General features: G+C 32.5%; 1 protein-coding gene across 2 annotated transcripts in view; it reads left to right on the top strand.

Annotated features, from left to right (window-relative positions):
- Nucleotides 1-18,640, top strand: part of MDGA2 (MAM domain containing glycosylphosphatidylinositol anchor 2) — a 767,088-nt gene that overhangs the window by 717,207 nt on the left and 31,241 nt on the right. For both annotated transcript variants that reach the window (XM_069464601.1, XM_069464600.1), the window contains one exon: nt 15,504-15,681. In XM_069464601.1, the coding sequence (XP_069320702.1) occupies nt 15,504-15,681 (178 nt within the window). The remainder of the gene's footprint in view (nt 1-15,503; nt 15,682-18,640) is intronic.

Here is an 18,640-nt window from a genome sequence, read left to right as displayed (position 1 = left end):
GCTTCAACATTCTTGCTCATAATTATTCTGTTTAGGAGTTCTATTTCTTCCTGACTGAGCCTTGGGAGGTGTGTATTTCCAGGAATTTGTTTATTTCTTTATCATTATCAAGTTTATGCACATAAAGATTTTTATAGTATTCACGGATGATATTTTGTATTTCTGTATTATCAGTTGTAATATCTCCTCTTTCATTTCTGATTGAGCTTACTTGGGGCCTTTCCTTTCTATTTATGATTAATCTAGTGACAGGTCTATCAATTTCATATATCTTTTCAAAGAACCAACTCTGTTTCATTAATCTTCTGTATTTTTGTTGTTGTTTGTTTTCAATTTCATTTAGTTCCACGCTGACCTTAGCTATTTCTTTTCTTCTGCTGGGTTTGGGATTAGTTTGCCCTTCCTTTACTAGTTCCTTGAGACAATCCTTTAGATTGTTGATTTGTGATCTTTCTGCCTTTCTGATGTAGACATTTAAGGCTATGAATTTTCCCCTTAGGACTCCTTTTTCTGAATGCCACAGATTTTGGTAACTTGTGTCCCCTTCATCATTCAGTTTTGAGGAATCTTTTGATTTCCACCTTAATTTCCCCCTCAACCGAATAATCATTCAGCAGTAGGTTGTTTAATTTCCATGACTTTGTGTAATTCAAGATGGGTAACAGACTTAAATATAAGACATGAAATCATAAGAATTCTAGGAGAAAATGTTGGAAAAACTCTTCTAGATATTGGCCTGGGCAGAGAATTTGTAAAGAAGATCCCAAGGACAATCACAGCAACAACAAAAATAAATAAATGGGACTTGACTAAATTAAAAAGCTTCTGTACAGCCAAGGAAACAATTGCTCAACAATATGTAGAGCAAATAGACAACCTATAGAAAGAGAGAAAATATTTGCATGCTATACATCCAATAAAGGGCTATTAACCAGAATCTACAAAGAACTCAAGCAAATCAGCAAGAAAAAATCAAACAGCCCCATTAAAAAGTGGGCAAATACATGAATAGATTTTCAAAAGAAGATAGACTAATTTCCAATAAACAGATGAAAAAATGCTCAATGTCGCTAATCATCACAGAAATGAAAATCAAAACCACAATGAGATATCATCTAACCCCTGTTAGAATGGCTTTTATAAAAAAGTTTCAAAACAATAGATACTGGTGTGGATGTGGAAATAAAGAAACACTTATACACTGTTGGTAGGACTGCAAACTAGTGCAACCTCTATGGAAAATAGTATGGATATTACTCAAAGAAGTAAAAGTAGACCTACCATTTGATCCAGCAATACCACTACTAGGTATTTACCCAAAGGAAAACAAGTAATTTTATGAAAAAGACACTTTCACTTGAATGTTTGTTGCAGCACAACTCACCATTGCAAAGATGTGGAATCAATTCAAGTGCCCATCAATTCATGGGTGGATTAATAAAATGTGGCATATGTATACCATGGAGTACTACTCAGCCATAAAAAAATGAAGTAATACCTTTTGCAACAATCTGGATGGAACTTGAGTATCGCAAGATTGGACAAGTGAAGTATCGCAAGAATGGATAAATACCACACATACTCACTATTAAATTGGAACTAATTGATCAGCAATCATGTGCACAGATGGGAGTAAAACTCAACAGAAATCATGCCAGTGGGAGTGGGGAGGAGGGATGGATAAAATCATATGTAACGGGTACAATGTACACTATCTGGGGGATGGATGCACTTATAACTTTGAGTCAAGCAGTGCAAAATCAATTCATGTAACCAAAACATTTGTACCTCCATAATATTCTGAAATAATGAATGAATGAATGAATGAAACTGCCAAACTATTTTCCAGAGTGCTTTTACTACTTACTCTCCTGCCAGAAATGTATGAACAAATTTCTTTACATGTTTGTCAGGATTTGATGTTATCACTATTTTCATCTCAACCAATTTGATAAATATGTAGTTTTATCTTACTCAGTTTTAATTTGTATTTCTCTAATGGCAATGATATTGAACATTTTTTCATAGGTTTATTTGCCATCTGTACATCTTCTTCAGAGAAATGTCTGTGCACATCTTTTTCACTTTTTAAAAATATGAGGTATATTTAATTCTAGAAATTTTGTCATAATTTCAAGTATTGACTGTTTAACTTTATTATTTTTTATCTAGTATATGGATATTAATTTTTGTTTCCCCAGAGGGAAAAGCCTCAGTAAGTTTTTATTCCATAGTAATTTATCAGAACCTGCTAAAGAATGATTTTTTTTTACTGTTAAACATGGTCTCTTGGGTGGTTTTCAATGTTGTTGGTTTGTTTTAACAATGGAAGTAATAAACATATGGTCGAGGGGATATGTCAGTCATACACACAAATTCTTTCCTGAGGCAATATGAAATACTCTGTCATTTAATGATTTATATAACAATTATAACTACAAACTCAGCACAATTAGAGCACACATCCACTGGAGTCTCTAAATAAAATTCCAAAGTAGAATCTGAATTCACTTAAACTTTCAGGTCTTACAAAGTCAAAATCTAAAAGCTTCTGTATAGCAAAGGAAACAATTAACAAAATAGACAGCAGCCCATGGTTTAGGAGAAATATAATCGATTAAATTATGAAAATATGGATGCAATTTAAAATTAATTATTCTGCTACCTCATTGAGTTGTTTGGGGTTAAATTAACTAATAATTGAAATGCTTAGAACAGATCCTAAAACATAGTATTCACTCAATAAATATTAACCATAAAATATTCTCATGTAACTCTTCTAATATATTTTAAACTATCACATTGGGAATGTAAAATTAAGTCACATAAAAATATGTACTAAATATCAAAGAGTATATAAAATGCTAGTCTTTGTTTTCAACCTCTTCACTTTTTAGCTATTTCAAAAACATTAATTTTTCTTCAGGATACTAAAGACCTGCCTATGTTCTATTCTAATATTTATGTTAATTTTTCTGAAACTATAATACATTTTTAACTTTGTCAGTGCATGCTTATTATATTTAGGAAATTTTATACTTTACTTCTACTTCTTCTATTTCTATATTTTCTGTTTCTTCTATCTCTTCTATTGCTATGATCACTGAGTAAGAATATTTCCTTTTGTTGTCACTAAAGACTCACCTATCAATAACAACATTGGATATAAATGGACTAAACTATCCAATCAAAAGACATAGAGTAGCTGAATGGATAAAAAAAATAAGAGCCATCTATATGTTGTCTATAAAAAAACACACTTCAACTCTAAAGGCACATGTAGACTGAAAGTAAAGGAATGGTAAAAGATATTCCACGCAAATGGAAACCAAAAAAGAGCAGGAGTAGCTATACTTCTATCAGATAAAACAGATTTCAAGGCCAAACTGTAAAAAAGAGGCAAGGAGGTCATTATATAATGATAAGGGGCTCAATTCTGCAAGAGAATATAAAGATTCTAAATATATGTGCACCCAACACTGGAGCAATCAAATATATAAAGCAAATATTATCAGAGCTAAAGAGAGAAAAACTAATATAATAATCAATGGAGACCTCAACACTCCACTCTCAGCATTGGACAGATCATCCATACAGAAAATCTATAAGAAAACATTGGACTTAATCTTCGGACTTAATATGGACCTAATAGATATTTACAGAATGTTCATCCAACAGTTGCAGAGTACACATTGTTCTCCTCAGCTCATGGATCATTCTCAAGGAGAGATCATATGATAGGCCACAAAATAAGTCTTAAAAAATTCAAAAACACTGAAGTCATACCAAGTATTTTCTTTGACCACAATGGAATAAAGCTAGAAATCAATAACTAGAGGAACACTGGAAACTATACAAACACATGGAAATTAAACAATGTACTCCTGACTGACTAGTGTATCAATTAAGAGATTAAGAAGGAAATTAAAGAATTTCTCAAAACCAATAAAAACAAGAACACAACATCTCAAAACCTATGGGATACAGAAAGAGCAGTAATAGGAGGAAAGTTTATAGCAACAAGTGCCTACATTAAAAAAGCAGATAAACTTCAAATAAACAACCTAATGATGCATCTCAAAGAACGTTCAAATCAGGATTAGTAGAGCAAACCAAACCCAAAAGTAGTAGAAGAAAAGAAATAATAAAGATCAGAGCAGAAATAAATTAAATTGAAAAAAAAAATACAAAATATCAATGAAACAAAAAGTTGGGTTTTTTAAAAAAAATAAACAAAATTGACACATTTTTAGCCAGAATAACTAAGAAGAAAAGACAGAAGACCCAAATAAATAAAATCAGAGATGAAAAAGGAAACATTAAAACTGATACTGTAGGAATTCAAGGATCATTAGAGACTAGTATCAGCAGCTACCTGCCAATAAATTGGAAAACCTAGAAGAAATGGACAAATTCCTAGACACATATACCTACCAAGATTGAACCAGGAAGAATTCCCAAACCTGAGTAAACCAGTAACATGTAATGTGATAGAACCAATAATAAAAATCTCCCATTAAAGAAAATCCCAGGAGCTGTTGGCTTCACTGCTTGAACGCTACCAAGCATTCAAAGAAGAATGAATATCAGCCCTACCTACATTACTAAAAAGCATCAAGGAGGGGGGAACATTCCAACACTCATTCTGTGAGGCCTGTATCAGCCTGATACCAAAACCAGACAATGACGCAATAAAAAAAAGAAACTATACGCCAACATTTCTGATGAGCATACATGCAAAAATCCTCAACAAAATATTAGCAAACCAAATTGAACAACACATGAAGAGATTACCCATCATGATCAAGTAGGATTCATCCCCAGGATGCAAGGATGGTTCAACATACGCAATTCAATCAATGTGAATCATGTCAATGGAACAAAGGAAAAAAAAATATGATCAATTCACTTGATGCTGAAGAAGCATTTGATAAAATTCAACATTCCTTCATGACAAAAACTCTAAAGAAACTGGATGTAGAAGGAACTAACCTCAACTGAAAAAAGCCATATATGACAGACCCACAGCCAGTATAATACTGAATGGGGAAGAACTGAAAGCCTTTCCTCTAAGATTTGTAAGACAAGAATACCCATTTTCACCACTGTTATTCAGAATAGTACTAGAAATTCTAGTTTGAGCAATCAAACAAGAGAAAGAAATAAAGGCACCTAAATTGAAAAGGAAGAAGTCAAATGACCTTGGTTTGAAGACAATATGTCCTTATATTGCAAGAAAATTAAAGATGCCACAAAAAAACAATTAGACCTGATAAACAAAGTCAGTAAAGTTACAGGATAAAATTCAATATACAAAGATTAGTGGCATTTTTATATGCCAACAATAAACAATCTGAAAAACAAGAAAGAAATCCCATTTACAATAGATACAAATAAAATACCTAGGAATAAACTTAACCAAAGAAATCAAAGATCTCCATAGTGAAAACCATGAAACATTGATGAAAGGAATTGAAGAGGACACACACAAAAAATGGAAGGATAATGCATGCTCATGGATTGGAAGAATAAATATTGTTAAAATGCCCATACTACCTAAAACAAACTACAGATTCAATGCAATCCCCAACTAAATACAAATGGCATCCTTTACAGAAATAGAAAAATAATACTAAAATTTGTATGAAACCACAAAAGACCCAGAATGGTCAAAACTGTCATGAGCAAAAGGAACAAAACTGGAGGAATCACTTTACCTGACTTGAAATTATACTACAGAGCTGTAGTAAACAAAACATCATGGTGCTGGCATAAATAGAGACACATAGACTAGTGCAGCAGACTAGGAAAAGAACAAATAGTAATAATTTCACACATCTGTAATGAACTTATCTTCAACAAAGGTTCCAAGAACAGTCAGTTCTTGTATGAAGGCATACAAATGGCCAACAGGAATATGAAAAAATTCTCAACATCATTAGTCATCAAAGAAATGCAAATCAAAGCTACAATGATATATCATCTCACCCCAGTTAAAAAGGCTTTTACTAAAAAAAGACAGACAAAGAAGGAATCCTGTTGAGTATGTGGAGAAAGGAAACCCTTGTACACAATTGGAGGGAATGTAAATTAGTATAATCACTATGGTGTACAGCATGGAAGTTCCTCAAAAAATTAAAAATAGAACTACCATATGACCGAGCAGTCCTACTCCTGGATATAATATATCCAATAGCAAGGAATTCAGTATATCAAAAAGATATCTGCACTCCCATGTTTACTGCAACACTACTCACAATAGCCAAGATTTGGAATCAACTTAAGTGTCTATCAATGTATGAATAGCTAATGAAATTGTGGTACATGTAAACGAGGAAATGTTATGTAGCCATAAAAAAAGAAAGAAATACTGCCATTTGCAACAACATGGATGGAACTGGAGATAAGTGAAATAAGCCAAGCACAGAAAGACAAATCTCACATATTCTCATTCATATTTGGAAGCTAAATATTAAAAATAATTGATCTCATGAAGACAGAAGAGTAGAATAATGGTTTCTAGAGGCTCAGAATGGTAGCAGGGGTGTGGGGTAAAGCGGGGATGGTTAATTGGGTGCAAAAATTTAGTTGGATAGAATGAACTATATTTGTTTGCACCACATAATGACTATAATCAATAAGTTAGGGTACCCTTTAAAATAACTAAAAGAGTGGAATTAGAGTGTTTCCAACACAAAGAAATGATAAATGCCAGAGGTGATGAATATCCCAAGTACCCTGATTTGATTAATTCACATTGTATGCCTGTATCAAAACTCACATATACTCTATAAATACAAGTATTATGTACCCATAATAATTAAAAATAAATTTGTTTTAAGAAAAAGGTCCTGGTAGTGGAAGTGGGCAGGAGATGGTTGAGGGAGAAAAAGTGATGAATTCAGAAAGGCTTTAAGCCAGATAAAATATTGGAAGAAATATCTAATGCAAATACACAGATTCTCCAGGCATTGTGAAGTGGAATATTTTAGTAAAAGTGAGGGAAGAGCAATAGAAGAGTTCTAGAAATTTCCTGAAAAAGGCACCTACAAACAACTTGAGTAGGGAAGATGTGGGTTTGCATCCCAACACATAACTGAAGAAGATTGCAAAGACCTGTCTAGAAGCTATGGGTCCTGCCTGGAGGAGCCCTGGAGTAGCATAGTAGGGTAGACTGAGTCATATTTTCAAGTTAGTTCTTTGCTTCACTGTAGTGCTGTCAGAATTTACCAAACCCCGGGTAAAGGGCAACTATAATGCTGTTAGACCTAAAGGATTTGTTATTTGCCTAAGAAATATGCAGACTGAATGGAACTATTGACTAAGGGCCAAAGCAGTCCCAAGAACATAAAAAAATACATGCAAGATGCTAGAACAGAACAAGAAATACCAGATGAAGTTGTCTGAGTCCAAGCAATAAGCATCTCTTCCACTACTAAGCCAGAATGGTTTCAAGGAAAGCTATTTAGCTTTAATTTAGACATAGATGAATTAAGAAAAATAATACAAGCCTCCAACGAGGAATGGCAGAAAAAAAAACTAATAAATATCTGTATATTTAAAAAAATACAGTCTTTTCTAAGGGTATTAATATCATGAATAAAATATGATAAAATAGTTTTATGATGTGAAAAGTACCTTTTATTCAGAAGAGTTAGTACTGAATTTGAAGAAGGTAACATTTAGGTTTCTGGTAATGAAAGAAGCAAAAGTATGTAATTGGTTGGATACATGTGTGCTATTATTAGTTAGTAGAAAATAGAAATATGGTGCATTTAACACCATGTTATTTATTATCTCTTTACACTGAAAATATGTTATTTAAACAATAGTGCTTCTTAAAATCTATGTCATCTTTTATTTGGGACTATCAGGCAATTTGATTTTAATCCATAAAAATATCAATTTAGCAAGTTCATATTCCATGGAATAATCATAAGAATATATGATTTAGGGTCTGTAACATCTACAGATTTTATGTCAGCTATTATTTTTACTAGCAGTGTAGCTGGTCAATATGAATAGCAGTTTCCTATAAAATGGGTATATCAATATCTCTCTTACAGAGTTACATCAAAATAAATGAAATAAACACATCTATTTGCTCTACCTTTTAGTTTCTCACTTAGTCAGTACTTTTCAATGGAGCTCATTATAATGCTGAAAAAGGCTGCCAGTCCAAAAAAAAAAAAAAAAAAAAGGAAAATTTGGCTGCTATTTTTTCCCCTTCATATTTCAGAGTCTGTTGCAGCCTTCTGCTTAAAGAAGTTAATTTTGTTCCTTTTAAAATTAAAAGAAAAAATTAATATGGTTTTTCCTCCTGAGATCATCTCAGCAATAGCCTTTTAATTATCATCTGTGGTAAAAATAATAAGCTACAGCTTTTAATAAAAAAGCTTCACTTTAGGGGATCATGTAAAAGGAAAATATCTCCTAGGAAAAGTAAAATTTAAATGGATTGTTTTAGTTGGCATGAAAAAATATAGTTTAACACCTGCTTTCATATCTGCATGCTATAGGTGTGATCTGGGACTATCATCTATAGTACAGTTTGGATCCCAAATTCTCTGAGGGTTTTGTGATAATATCATCAATCACTTGAATAGTATTTTATTTCCTTTTGTGTGTTTGTGCGAACATTGTATTTATTTTTTTATTTTAACATTCTGCACAGCTCACTGACGTACAATATAAAGTATTTAATTGCTTATTCCTCCAACTACTGAAGTATATACTTTCATTATAGGTTTAAATTAAAGACTTGAAATCAGTTATTGCTTTTTTAATATGCATATGAAGTTATGTATGCTGAAGTTTGTAATAAATAGCAATATCAGTGTATCTGCCAACTATAATTACTTGAGTAGAACACTCAGTATAACAACAGGATACCTCAGTCTCTCCTCTGTGATGTTCTATTAATAACAAATATTGGGTGGTATTAAAATTATTAGCATCTAGAAAAGTATACCTTGATTAAACTTGTATGTGTTTAGATAATAGTAAAACAAATTATTCTGTATATATTTTGGGGGGTTTAAACAGTTTTTATCTATCTTTTGAAATAACTGCACTTTTCCTTTAGTTCATACATTAAAAAACCTAAAATCTAAAGACAGTAAAAGAAATTGTCATTTATATTAAATTATTTTATAGAATTTTAAACCTCTAGAACTGATAGAAACTTCATAGTATCTAGTATTAACTTTGCAGGAGTATCTACAAAAGATAATTACTTTCTGTGAAATTAAGTTTTATATTCTTGACCACTGTATGTAAATTCAGTGACTGTATACAGTTGTCACTGAAACAACTTGTATTTCTTGCTGCACTCCTTGGAGTCTATTAATAGTTAAATATACACTGTATTCTGAAATTTAATCTCATCACGTTTATCAAGTTAATGATCAAACACTGTAGGTATAAAAAGTAATAATTTCTGTCTTTTAATATATATGCAAAAAAAAAAAACCACACCACCACAATGCTGTAAGTATCTTATAACTAAATATTTAAAAACTCTGGTGAAGACAACTAAGGGAACAATAATTCAGGGAAAGCAAAGGATAAAGTTGCATTTTTGGTCTAACCAAATTCTGGAGCTACCACTGATGGGAGTTATGATAATACAGTTAACATAGTGCTTTTGACATAGTAAAGAGTACTAGATGCAGTTTTTTTTCCTCTATTTTTTATTTCAGCTTATGATGGGGGTACAAATGTTTAGGTTACATATACTGCCTTTGCTCCACCTGAGTCAGAGCTTCAAGTGTGTCCATCCCCCAGATGGTGCACACCACACCCATTAAGTGTGAATATACCCATCCCCTCCTCCCACCTGCCCAACACCTAATGAATGTTACTACTCTATGTACTCCTAAGTGTTGATCGGTTAATACCAATTTGATGGTGAGTACATGTGGTGGTTGTTTTTCCATTCTTGGTATACTTCACTTAGTAGAATGGGCTCCAGCTCTATCCAGGATAATACAAGAGGTGCTAATCACCATTGTTTTTTGTGAATGAGTAGCAGGGATGCTTCAACATACTCAGATCTATAAAGGTAATTCACCACATAAATAGAAGCAAAAACAAAGACCATATGATCCTCTTAATAGACGCAGAAAACATATTCAACAAAATTCAGCACCCTTTTATGATAAGAACACTTAACAAAATAGGCATAGATGGGACTTATCTAAAAATGATAAAAGCCATATATAACAAACCCACAGCCAACATCATACTGAACGGGGAAAAATTGAAAGCATTTCTTCTTAGAACTGGAACCAGACAAGGTTGCCCTCTATCACTGCTTCTATTCAACATAGTGCTAGAAGTCCTAGCCAGACCAATCAGACAATAGAAGGAAATCAAGGACATCCAAATGGGGGCAGAAGAGGTCAAACTATCACTCTTTGCTAATGATATGATCTTATATCTAGAAAACCCCAAAGACTCTGCCATGAGTCTATTGGAATTTATAAACAAATTCAGCAAAGTCTCAGGTTACAAAATCAAAGAACAGAAATCAGTAGTTTTTTTTCCTCAATTTTCTGACCTGAAGATACAAGTTAGGGAGTTAACATTTCAGAGGTATTAGAAGAGGCTGCTAGTATCAATGAAGTGGTTTAGCAAGACTGAGCTGTGCCATGCCAAATGCAGCCCTTGGAGTATCTGCATCCAAATGACTTGTGTAAGAGGAGATGCTTTTTAAAAATTTATAGACTTAATTATCATTAAAGCATAATTACTGGTGGTTGAGACTTAGAATTTTAGTTAGCAAGGTTGCCCAGTGAGTCTCATGCATGCTCAAACATGAGAAGCACTAATACAGAGTATTAAAAACACCAAATATGAAATTCTGGAGACCAATCAACATTTAGAACTAAAGAAAAGGAAAAGAATTCCAGAAAGAGCATAAGAAGGAATAACCAGAGGTATGAGTGTAGGAAGCAATACGTGAAAGAGAGCACTGTCTTAGAATTCAAGGGAGAAAGACTTTTAAGAAAATTCACAAGTCCTTGTCTCTAACTCTTATTCTCGAATTCTCTCTTAAAAAAAAAAAAAGAAAGAAAGAAAGAAAGAAAAAACATTCTGGGCATACACAAAATAATGTAATCATAATTTTTATATCTAACACCAAAAACCCAAAATCACCAAATAGAGTTGAAGTCCTTTGTTTAGTGTTTATTATTCCTTTGCATTTCTTTATATTCTGATACATACATATCTACATAGTCCTCTTCAAAATGTATGGTTTAAAATTTCATTTTATAATATGCCTTCTTCAAAATTTTTTTTTTTTTTTTTTGAGACAGGGTCTCACTTTGTTGCCCAGGCTAGAGTGAGTGCCATGGCGTCAGCCTAGCTCACAGCAACCTCAAACTCCTGAGCTCAAGGGATCCTCCTGTCTCAGCCTCCCAAGTAGTTGGGACTACAGGCATGCACCACCATGCCCGGCTAATTTTTTCTATATATATTTTTAGCTGTCCATATAATTTCTTTCTATTTTTAGTAGAGATGGGGTCTCGCTCTTGCTCAGGCTGGTCTCGAACTCCTGAGCTCAAACGATCCGCCCACCTCGGCCTCCCAGAGTGCTAGGATTACAGGCGTGAGCCACCGCGCCCGGCCGCCTTCTTCAAAATTAATTTTAGCTCAATATTACTTTTGTGAAATTCATTCATGTTAATGTGTGTAGCTTAGGTTCCTTTTACATGCTATAGTTTGTTCCATTTTATGAAGTCTACAGTTTGATTATTCTACCTTTTCTTGATGGTTGTTTAGATCATCAATATGATATTCATGGCATATTTTCTATGCCATGAACATTCCTGTTTCCAAGTATAAGAGTTTTCCTGTTCTCATCGTAACATTGTTTTTATTGACAAATTCCTCTCCAATGTATACCAATTTGCATATTCATCAATAATATATTTTTGGAAGACAATTTTTCATGGATATCTTGCATTTCTGCATGCCTTGTGTACAGAGGCACTAATTATCCTTTTATTATGCTCTATATTTTCAAGGTCATTTGCATAGCAAACATCTTTTATAGTATCTCCCTCTGGAGCAGAGGGAAGGTATGTTTAATGTCTAGTATAATAAAGATGCCTCCCTTTTGGGCAATGGCTGGGCAGGTTTGGTTACTTGTCAATTATAAAAAAATAAGGTATCTTGAGCTCAAGGTCCCTCAGATATGATGCACAACCAAGGCATGTGCACCATCTACCTGGACATTTTTGCATTACCCCTGTGGGAATTTGGAGCCAAGAGGAATCAATGCTAAAGTAAAGTTTAGGATGTATGCTGTGTCGTGAGTCCTTTTCTTTCACCAAGAAGTCTGCATTCTTCTGGTACTATCAATGATACTGCTGCTCACTAACTTGTTAGCTTGTGTAGAGTAAAATCTCATCTGTTTCCCACCCCCACCCCTGGTTCTGACATGCAAAAAGATTCTTATTGTTTTACATCTACACCAAACCTTAATATTGTTATTTTTTTAAGGTTTTTACCTATCTGATGATGGAAAATGTGGTTTTAATTTCCATTTCCTTAAAGTATTTCATCCTCCTGAGACTGATTTTTCTGTATAAGATGCGAAATAAGGATCCAATTCATGATTTTTCCCCATATGCATAACCAATTGAATAGTATATCTTTTTCCCTCTTCTGTGTAGACAATTTCACATATTTACATATGGGCTTTCTGTCTCATTCCATTGTTTTATTTGTCATTTATTCGGACTGTACTAATAGCACACACATTTGAGATTTTCATTTCCAGAAACGTAACAGTATATGCTATATAATTAGGACAAATTCACCTTTGGAAAACAAATATATAAATGTATGAATATATATACATCAATATACATGTATATACATGTATATAATATATGTGAATGTACATGTAGTGTACATGGCTATGTGTGTGTACACAGAAAGAGAAAGAGAGAGAGAGAAAGATTACCAGGTAAAACTCCAAGGGAAAATGGCAATCCAAAGTAATAAATGGAATTCCTGCCTAAACTTTTTTGCCCACAGCTGTTTGCCAACCCAGATAAACTTGAACTTTGATTCTTAATAGTTTGGCAGTGGTGAGGCAGACAGCAATGAAAACACAAATCCTGCCCAAAGCAAGGGACTTTCTCAACTTTAATTGTGACACCAAAGGTTTTCACAATCAAAGTAGAAGTGGGGCACACTGTTGATGCCCTTAGGAGCATGTCAGAAACATCTCTAAAGGAATATGTCTTTGTTCTAGGCCCCAAAGAACCGCCAGTAATAGAATTTTAAGCTACGTAAGAAGCATACACATTCTGGGAGGCCGAGGCGGGTGGATTGTTTGAGCTCAGGAGTTCGAGACCAGCCTGAGCAAGAGCGAGACCCCGTCTCTATTAAAAATAGAAAGAAATTATATGGACAACTAAAAATATATATAGAAAAAATTAGCCAGGCATGGTGGCCCATGCCTGTAGTCCCAGCTACTCGGGAGGCTGAGGCAGGAGGATTGGTTGAGCCCAGGAGTCTGAGGTTGCTGTGAGCTAGGCTGACGCCACGGCACTCTGGCCCGGGCAACAGAGTGAGACTCTTTCTCAAAAAAAAAAAAAAAAAAAAAAAAGAAGCATACAGTCAAAAATAACTGAGAAAATACAAGAAGAAAAATATGAACAAGGACACCATAGATTTCAGATATGAAAATTAGTATCAGACACATAGGGCAACTACAGATACTATATACATAAACATAAATATATAGAGAGATGGTACATATATATTTGTATATATAGTAGAATATAAGAAAATACAAAAAACATCACAATTGTATAAATCAGCAAAATAGCTTAAAATAAAACAAAATCACAATTTATATAATAGCAAACAAATCTATGAATTATCTATTAACAAATTTAACAAATCATATGCTTGAATTTAATGAAGAAAACATCAAAACACTAGTAAAAGATATTCAAGTTAGTCTAAAATAAATGGAGATATATAACTTATTCATAGGTGGCAAAACCAAATATATGTACATGGGAGAAGGGGAGAGACAGAGAAAGATCTCTATGTAGAGAGCCCTACAGATTTATTGTTTTATACTTTATTGTTACAGTTTTGAATAACATTGAATATTCTTTTCTCATTTGTGATTCTTAATGAAATAATTCTAACATATAAGCACTATCAATAAAGCATCCTCTAGATTTTTGTTGTATCTTTATCAGATTAATTAATCAAGTTCCTTCTGTTACTAGCTTGTTAATAGTTTTATTACAAATAAGTGTTGGAGTTTCCCCAAATTTTCTCCCATCTAGCAGAAATATGTTCTTTCTTTGCCAGTTAACTACATTAACATACTTCCTAATGTTAAGCAATTCTTGCATCTGTGCCAGATAAACCATATTGGATGAAACATGAACCTTAAAACTTGATGAATTTGGTTTATGTATGTGTAATTTTTCTTTGTTGAACTGTCTTTAATCTTTTTGGTTTAAATTAAATAAAATTGGATGGGGAGTTATTTTTTTTTCTTGTTTTAAATCTCTTAAAGATTTTATATGAGACTAGAATTATTTGTTTCCTGAATATTTTGTATAACTGTCCTGTAAAATTGTCTAAGCAATGTTTTTTAGTGTGTGAAGTACTGTAAAACTCCTTTACACTGTGGGAGGTATCACAAAACCCATTCTTCTTTTAACTTGTTATTAATACAATCATGTTTTCATCTTCATTACTCCATTGGTAGCATTTATTTCAAGGTCACCATCATATCCATCTTGCCAAGTCCAACGGTAAATTCCTAGCCCTCATCTTACTTAACTTCCCAGTATCTTTCTTATGGAGGTATCCTCTGATTATCTAGATAAAAGAGTCTCCCCAACCAATCTATCTGCCCACTGTCACTCTTAATCCCTTTGTCATTTTTTATTTTTTCTTTATTGCACATATGACTGCTTGAAATCATGTTATATTGTACAGTTATTTTATTATTTATTATGTCTCTCTTTTTAACAGACTTGAAACATTTAAGGACTAAGTCTTCTTTGTTTTATGTCCTAATGTCTACAACACATCTTGGCAACTGTTATATATCCAATACATATGCTTATTAACATGATAAAGAAGTTACAGGTATTCAAGAGTCTCATATGCTATTAATATGTTAGAAGTAGTTAACTTACATTGCCCCAGACCTCCAGATCAGAGACACATGTTTGAACTTTCTGATTCTTACTTAATATTAGATGACATATTAAATCTATTTAATGAATCCCTGATAATTTGGCAATTATCTGCAAACATATGCTTGGAAATATCTGCAAAATGTATTGCTTGTTATAGAAACTTGAACTTGAATAAAATGTATTCATATAAAGTAATTTATTTTCTAATTTAATTCCATTTCAGAATTTAGTTTTCCATTTTCTTAGAACACAATAAATCCTTCTGAAGAAAATACTGGGAACATTATCATATAATTGTTTTGATTTCAGGCTGGACAGCAGCGTTGGTGGGAACAGGAGATTAAAATAAATGGGAATATTCAAAAGGGAGAATTAATTACATATAACTTGACTGAGCTAATTAAACCGGAAGCTTATGAAGTTCGACTTACTCCTCTCACCAAATTTGGTGAAGGGGATTCAACAATTCGTGTAATCAAATATACTGGTAAGTAACCTTTTATTTTAAATTATTTATTTGCATATTAAATAATATAGAATATTTAGGTTGCAACTCTCTACCAAATTTAGACACAAAGTAAAATTTAGCATATTGACTTTTTGGCTCATCAGTCAGAAGACTAAAAAAAAAAAAAAAAAATACCCAAAGAAACAAAGAAAAATCCCCAAACCTTAATACCGTAAATTGTAATATATGATTACAAATGTGGAGATATAGAATAATGCTTAGTTAATATTGCACCTATGTGATAATGTCCACAACGTTCCTTTATTTTTGATCCCATAAGTTGTGATGTAATATTTATTTGCATTTTATCTTTTCAAATTCTTAATGACTTTAAAATTTACATCATTAAAAAGTTAGGAAACATGATCAAAATGTTTTTTTCTTTTTATTTTTTTTTTAACTAATAGGCTTCACTTTTAGAGCAATTGAGGTTTACAGAAGTAAGCAGAAAGTGCAGAAAGCTCCTTTTCCCCATGTGTTTCTCCTATTCTTAACAGCTTACCTTGTTGTGGTACATTTGTTACAATTGATTAACAAATATTGATACACAATTACTAAAGTCAATAGTTTACATTAAGGCTAATTATTTGTATTGGACAGTTAAATGGATTCTGACAAATTATAATTTCTTTATCCACCATTACAGTATCACATAGAATAGCCTCACTGCTTTAAAAATCCCCTGTGCTTTGCCTGTTTGTCTTTCCTACTCCAAATTTGGTGACCACTGATCGTTTTACTGTCTGTATAGTTTCTCCTTTTCCAGAATGTCATATCCTTGGAATCATAGAGCATGTAGCATTTCTAGACTGGCTTATTTCACTTAGCAATACACATTTAAGATGTTTTCATGTCTCTTGAGCCTTGATAGCTCATGCCTTTTTGTTTTTGAATAACATTCCACTCCATAAATGTACCACAGTTTATTTATTTATCTATTGAACATCTTAGTTGCTGGAATGTTGTTGTTTGTAGTGGTGGTCATTCTTGCTTCAGATTGCCAATGTTAAAAATGTCTAAATATTTGTGTATGTTTGTGATACTGTACCTTTATGAATCATATGCATGAAATATTTCTTCACCATTTAAATGTCCTTTATGAGCAAAAATAGATACTAATATAGATCTGTGAAAAAATTAAAAGTTGATCTTAAATTTTATCTAGAATTAGTTCGCAAATAGAAACAATGACAATCAGATATGTTATTTTAGTGTACACTAAAGAGATTTCAACTTTTAAAAGGTGAAATTGTGTGCATTTTAGAATCATAATGTTAAATGCTAGATCTAGAATTTTCAATGTAGTTTTCAGAGTTGAATGAATCACTGGTGAAATAGTTTATATTTATTTCATTGCTTGAGTAGAATATTATTCTTTCTATCACTGATAATCAGGGCTTGAGTTAAAAAGATTATAATAGAGTATAATTTTTGTAGCTAAAGTTCTCCATTGTGTTTAGCATTAATTGTATTTTTTCTACTCAAGAGGGAAGCAGTAAATACTGTCAAAAGTGAAAAATAAAGTGAAACTATTAAAAGCTCATTCAATTTTTCTTAAAAAATTAAGATGTATAATGTAGAGTGAAGTAATCATGGACTATTAGGTAATATAAAAACATTAGACTCATTTCATATCTCTTCATAAATGTGGTCCTTTAAAATATGAATTTTTTAATTTAGTGATATAAATATTAGAGTCAGCTCCATAATTCTATTGGGCAGACTATTAGATAATGTCTGAGTATATTTTTCTGAAGTTTCTGGTTTCATATGTCTTATAAAATATGAATTATTATCTACTTTTATCTAATGTTTATGCTTCCTTACCCTAAAAAATTATAAACTATTTGATAGGAGGGCATTAAAAAGCATCCATTTCCTTAAAACATAAAAATAGTAGGACCCAGAAAGTTCCAGTGTCCTGCCAAGTTAAACAAATGTGGAATGACAAACCCTGCCTGGAACTAGGGTTCACTCCTCCATGCCAGAGGATCTTTACTTCTTTGCTAAGTTTAGGAGATCGTTATCACTTTCCTTAAAGGAGATATAAAAAAATGATAAGCTCAGTAGTTCTTACTGAAAACTATTGAGACAACAAATTAAAATGAAAAATAGATGTGGATGGAAAATAGATCTTACTTTTAGTTTTAAGTTTTTTAAAAAATTGTTTTGTATTCTTAGGTATACATATTAAAATCTTCAATAGTTTAATTTAAATTACTTTTATATAATATAGATTTGGGCAAATTATACTTTAATTGTATACAGGTATTGTATTAGTCTGCTTGGGCTGCCATAACAAAATATTATAGACTGGGTAGCTTAAACAACAGAAATTTAATTCTCACAGTTAGTTACAGAATCTGGGAAGTCCTAGATCAAAGAGGCAGCATGTTTGGTTTGTGGTAAGGGCTCTCTTCCTGGCTTGTAGATGGCTGCCTTCTAATTATCCTCCCAGGGCAGAGACAGAGAGCTCTCTGGTATCTCCTCCTCCTCCTCTTACAAGGACCGCAATCTCATTGATTTAGGGCCACTCCCTTATGACCTCATTTAACCTCAGTTACCTCCCTAAAGGCCTGATCTCCAAATACAGTCACACTGGGGATTAGGCTTCATGGTGTGAATATTTTGGGGACATAATTTAATCTACAAAGGCATTTATAAGAAATTATGCATGCAAGTTCAAATGAAAAAAGAAAAAAATGGACTCACTGCAATATTTAGAATTGCAAATTTTCACAAAGTTAACTGTGCTATTTATAGTGATTTTGGTCATGAAATTATTGGAGAAGACTCAGTTAAAATTCATTCTAGTCAGAGGTTATATGTAGATATGACATTTCTTAGCATTAAACTATAATTCAAAGATGATTCTTTGAATAGTAGTACATAGAATTTTTTATAATTTTATATTAACTATGAAATAATTTTAATTTAT

The sequence above is a fragment of the Eulemur rufifrons genome, chromosome 2, assembly GCF_041146395.1.
Source record: "Eulemur rufifrons isolate Redbay chromosome 2, OSU_ERuf_1, whole genome shotgun sequence".
In the NCBI taxonomy this organism is placed as follows: Eukaryota; Metazoa; Chordata; class Mammalia; order Primates; family Lemuridae; genus Eulemur; species Eulemur rufifrons.
The sequence above is the reverse complement of the archived record's forward strand: the minus strand, read 5'-3'. Positions and strand labels throughout refer to the sequence as shown.